Below are 5,030 nucleotides of genomic sequence, written 5' to 3' on the forward strand. Positions count from 1 at the left end.
CACGGGGGGGGGAGGGGGGGGGGGGCTTTGAGGGGGGGGGGGGGGAGAGAGGGGGGCTTTGAGGGGGGGGGGGAGAGAGGGGGGCTTTGAGGGGGGGGGGAGAGAGGGGGGCTTTGAGGGGGGGGGGGAGAGGGGGGCTTTGAGGGGGGAGAGAGAGGGGGGCTTTGAGGGGGGAGAGAGAGAGGGGGGGGGAGAGAGAGGGGGGCTTTGAGGGGGGGGGGGGGAGAGAGGGGAGGGGGAGAGAGGGGGGCTTTGAGGGGAGGGGAGAGAGGGGCTTTGAGGGGGGGGGGAGAGGGGGGCTTTGAGGGGGGAGAGAGAGAGGGGGGGGGGAGAGAGAGGGGGGCTTTGAGGGGGGGGGGGGGAGAGAGGGGGGGGGAGAGAGGGGGGGGGGAGAGAGGGGAGGGGGAGAGAGGGGGCTTTGAGGGGAGGGGGGAGAGAGGGGGGCTTTGAGGGGGGGGGAGAGGGGGGCTTTGAGGGGGGGGGGAGAGGGGGGCTTTGAGGGGGGAGAGAGAGAGGAGGGGGGAGAGAGAGAGGGGGGGGGAGAGAGAGGGGGGCTTTGAGGGGGGGGGGAGAGAGGGGGGCTTTGAGGGGGGGGGGGAGAGAGGGGGGCTTTGAGGGGGGGGGGGGAGAGAGGGGGGCTTTGAGGGGGGGGGAGAGGGGGGCTTTGAGGGGGGGGGGAGAGGGGGGCTTTGAGGGGGGAGAGAGAGAGGGGGGGGGAGAGAGAGGGGGGCTTTGAGGGGGGGGGGGGGAGAGAGGGGGGGGGAGAGAGGGGAGGGGGAGAGAGGGGGCTTTGAGGGGAGGGGGGAGAGAGGGGGGCTTTGAGGGGGGGGGAGAGGGGGGCTTTGAGGGGGGGGGGGAGAGGGGGGCTTTGAGGGGGGGGGGGAGAGGGGGGCTTTGAGGGGGGAGAGAGAGAGGAGGGGGGAGAGAGAGAGGAGGGGGGAGAGAGAGAGGGGGGGGGAGAGAGAGGGGGGCTTTGAGGGGGGGGGAGAGAGGGGGGCTTTGAGGGGGGGGGGAGAGAGGGGGGCTTTGAGGGGGGGGGAGAGGGGGGCTTTGAGGGGGGGGGGAGAGGGGGGCTTTGAGGGGGGAGAGAGAGAGGGGGGGGGAGAGAGAGGGGGGCTTTGAGGGGGGGGGGGGGAGAGAGGGGGGGGGAGAGAGGGGAGGGGGAGAGAGGGGGGCTTTGAGGGGGGGGGGGGGGAGAGAGGGGGGCTTTGAGGGGGGGGGGGAGAGAGGGGGGCTTTGAGGGGGGGGGGGAGAGGGGGGCTTTGAGGGGGAGAGAGAGGGGAGGGGGGCTTTGAGGGGGGGGGAGAGAGGGGGGCTTTGAGGGGGGGGGGAGAGAGGGGGGCTTTGAGGGGGGGGGGAGAGGGGGGCTTTGAGGGGGGGGGGAGAGGGGGCTTTGAGGGGGGAGAGAGAGGGGGGCTTTGAGGGGGGAGAGAGAGAGGGGGGGGGAGAGAGAGGGGGGCTTTGAGGGGGGGGGGGGGGAGAGAGGGGGGGGAGAGAGGGGAGGGGGAGAGAGGGGGGCTTTGAGGGGAGGGGAGAGAGGGGAGGGGGGCTTTGAGGGGGGGGGAGAGAGGGGGGCTTTGAGGGGGGGGGGGAGAGAGGGGGGCTTTGAGGGGGGGGGAGAGGGGGCTTTGAGGGGGGGGGGAGAGGGGGGCTTTGAGGGGGGAGAGAGAGAGGGGGGGGGAGAGAGAGGGGGGCTTTGAGGGGGGGGGGGGGAGAGAGGGGGGGGGAGAGAGGGGGGGGAGAGAGGGGAGGGGGAGAGAGGGGGCTTTGAGGGGAGGGGGGAGAGAGGGGGGCTTTGAGGGGGGGGGAGAGGGGGGCTTTGAGGGGGGGGGGAGAGGGGGCTTTGAGGGGGGAGAGAGAGAGGAGGGGGGAGAGAGAGAGGGGGGGGAGAGAGAGGGGGGCTTTGAGGGGGGGGGAGAGAGGGGGGCTTTGAGGGGGGGGGGAGAGAGGGGGGCTTTGAGGGGGGGGGGGAGAGAGGGGGGCTTTGAGGGGGGGGGAGAGGGGGGCTTTGAGGGGGGGGGGAGAGGGGGGCTTTGAGGGGGGAGAGAGAGAGGGGGGGGGAGAGAGAGGGGGGCTTTGAGGGGGGGGGGGGGAGAGAGGGGGGGGGAGAGAGGGGAGGGGGAGAGAGGGGGGCTTTGAGGGGAGGGGAGAGAGGGGAGGGGGGCTTTGAGGGGGGGGGAGAGAGGGGGGCTTTGAGGGGGGGGGGGAGAGAGGGGGGCTTTGAGGGGGGGGGGAGAGGGGGGCTTTGAGGGGGGGGGGAGAGGGGGGCTTTGAGGGGGGAGAGAGAGGGGGGCTTTGAGGGGGGAGAGAGAGGGGGGCTTTGAGGGGGGAGAGAGAGAGGGGGGGGGAGAGAGAGGGGGGCTTTGAGGGGGGGGGGAGAGAGGGGGGCTTTGAGGGGGGGGGGGAGAGAGGGGGGCTTTGAGGGGGGGGGGGTGAGGGGGGGGGAGAGAGGGGGGCTTTGAGGGGGGGGGAGAGAGGGGGGCTTTGAGGGGGGGGGAGAGGGGGGCTTTGAGGGGGGGGGGGCTTTGAGGGGAGGGGGGCTTTGAGGGGAGGGGAGGGGGGCTTTGAGGGGGGGGAGAGAGGGGGGCTTTGAGGGGGGAGAGAGAGGGGAGGGGGGCTTTGAGGGGGGGGGAGAGAGGGGGGCTTTGAGGGGGGGGGGAGAGAGGGGGGCTTTGAGGGGGGGGGGGAGAGAGGGGGGCTTTGAGGGGGGGGGGAGAGGGGGGCTTTGAGGGGGGAGAGAGAGAGGGGGGGGGAGAGAGAGGGGGGCTTTGAGGGGGGGGGGGAGAGAGGGGGGGGGAGAGAGGGGAGGGGGAGAGAGGGGGGCTTTGAGGGGAGGGGAGAGAGGGGAGGGGGGCTTTGAGGGGGGGGGAGAGAGGGGGGCTTTGAGGGGGGGGGGGAGAGAGGGGGGCTTTGAGGGGGGGGGAGAGGGGGGCTTTGAGGGGGGGGGGGAGAGGGGGCTTTGAGGGGGGAGAGAGAGAGGGGGGGGGAGAGAGAGGGGGGCTTTGAGGGGGGGGGGGGGAGAGAGGGGGGGGGAGAGAGGGGGGGGAGAGAGGGGAGGGGGAGAGAGGGGGCTTTGAGGGAGGGGGGAGAGAGGGGGGCTTTGAGGGGGGGGGAGAGGGGGGCTTTGAGGGGGGGGGGGAGAGGGGGGCTTTGAGGGGGGGGGGGGAGAGGGGGGCTTTGAGGGGGAGAGAGAGAGGAGGGGGAGAGAGAGAGGGGGGGGAGAGAGAGGGGGGCTTTGAGGGGGGGGGAGAGAGGGGGGCTTTGAGGGGGGGGGGAGAGAGGGGGGCTTTGAGGGGGGGGGAGAGGGGGGCTTTGAGGGGGGGGGGAGAGGGGGGCTTTGAGGGGGAGAGAGAGAGGGGGGGGGAGAGAGAGGGGGGCTTTGAGGGGGGGGGGGAGAGAGGGGGGGGAGAGAGGGGAGGGGAGAGAGGGGGGCTTTGAGGGGGGGGGGGGAGAGAGGGGGGCTTTGAGGGGGGGGGGAGAGAGGGGGGCTTTGAGGGGGGGGGGAGGGGGGCTTTGAGGGGGAGAGAGAGGGGAGGGGGGCTTTGAGGGGGGGGAGAGAGGGGGGCTTTGAGGGGGGGGGGAGAGAGGGGGGCTTTGAGGGGGGGGGGAGAGAGGGGGGCTTTGAGGGGGGGGAGAGGGGGGCTTTGAGGGGGGAGAGAGAGGGGGGCTTTGAGGGGGGAGAGAGAGAGGGGGGGGGAGAGAGAGGGGGGCTTTGAGGGGGGGGGGGGAGAGAGGGGGGGGGAGAGAGGGGAGGGGGAGAGAGGGGGGCTTTGAGGGGAGGGGAGAGAGGGGAGGGGGGCTTTGAGGGGGGGGGAGAGAGGGGGGCTTTGAGGGGGGGGGGGGAGAGAGGGGGCTTTGAGGGGGGGGAGAGGGGGGCTTTGAGGGGGGGGGGAGAGGGGGGCTTTGAGGGGGGAGAGAGAGAGGGGGGGGGAGAGAGAGGGGGGCTTTGAGGGGGGGGGGGGGAGAGAGGGGGGGGGAGAGAGGGGGGGGGAGAGAGGGGAGGGGGAGAGAGGGGGCTTTGAGGGGAGGGGGGAGAGAGGGGGGCTTTGAGGGGGGGGGGAGAGGGGGGCTTTGAGGGGGGGGGGAGAGGGGGGCTTTGAGGGGGGAGAGAGAGAGGAGGGGGGAGAGAGAGAGGGGGGGGGAGAGAGAGGGGGGCTTTGAGGGGGGGGGAGAGAGGGGGGCTTTGAGGGGGGGGGGGAGAGAGGGGGGCTTTGAGGGGGGGGGGGAGAGAGGGGGGCTTTGAGGGGGGGGGAGAGGGGGGCTTTGAGGGGGGGGGGAGAGGGGGGCTTTGAGGGGGGAGAGAGAGAGGGGGGGGGAGAGAGAGGGGGGCTTTGAGGGGGGGGGGGGAGAGAGGGGGGGGGAGAGAGGGGAGGGGGAGAGAGGGGGGCTTTGAGGGGAGGGGAGAGAGGGGAGGGGGGCTTTGAGGGGGGGGAGAGAGGGGGGCTTTGAGGGGGGGGGGGAGAGAGGGGGGCTTTGAGGGGGGGGGGAGAGGGGGGCTTTGAGGGGGGGGGGAGAGGGGGGCTTTGAGGGGGGAGAGAGAGGGGGGCTTTGAGGGGGGAGAGAGAGGGGGGCTTTGAGGGGGGAGAGAGAGAGGGGGGGGGAGAGAGAGGGGGGCTTTGAGGGGGGGGGGAGAGAGGGGGGCTTTGAGGGGGGGGGGAGAGAGGGGGGCTTTGAGGGGGGGGGGTGAGGGGGGGGGAGAGAGGGGGGCTTTGAGGGGGGGGGAGAGAGGGGGGCTTTGAGGGGGGGGGAGAGGGGGGCTTTGAGGGGGGGGGGGCTTTGAGGGGAGGGGGGCTTTGAGGGGAGGGGAGGGGGGCTTTGAGGGGGGGGAGAGAGGGGGGCTTTGAGGGGGGAGAGAGAGAGGGGGGGGAGAGAGGGGGGCTTTGAGGGGGGAGAGAGAGAGGGGGGGGAGAGAGAGGGGGGCTTTGAGGGGGGGGGGGAGAGAGAGGGGGGCTTTGAGGGGGGGGGGGAGAGAGAGGGGGGCTTTGAGGGGGGGGGGGGGAGAGAGAGGGGGGCTTTGAGGGGGGGGGGGG

At 73.4% G+C, this 5,030-nt stretch overlaps 1 protein-coding gene across 1 annotated transcript; it reads right to left on the bottom strand.

Annotated features, from left to right (window-relative positions):
* Nucleotides 1-2,905: 2,905 nt before the first annotated feature.
* Nucleotides 2,906-3,373, bottom strand: LOC137326878 (uncharacterized; the record flags this gene model as incomplete). Its single annotated transcript, XM_067992260.1, has 1 exon — nt 2,906-3,373. A coding segment is annotated over one exon (468 nt), but the record flags the coding sequence as incomplete, so codon positions are not given.
* Nucleotides 3,374-5,030: the final 1,657 nt, after the last annotated feature.

Source organism: Heptranchias perlo, chromosome 11, assembly GCF_035084215.1.
Source record: "Heptranchias perlo isolate sHepPer1 chromosome 11, sHepPer1.hap1, whole genome shotgun sequence".
Lineage (NCBI taxonomy): Eukaryota > Metazoa > Chordata > Chondrichthyes > Hexanchiformes > Hexanchidae > Heptranchias > Heptranchias perlo.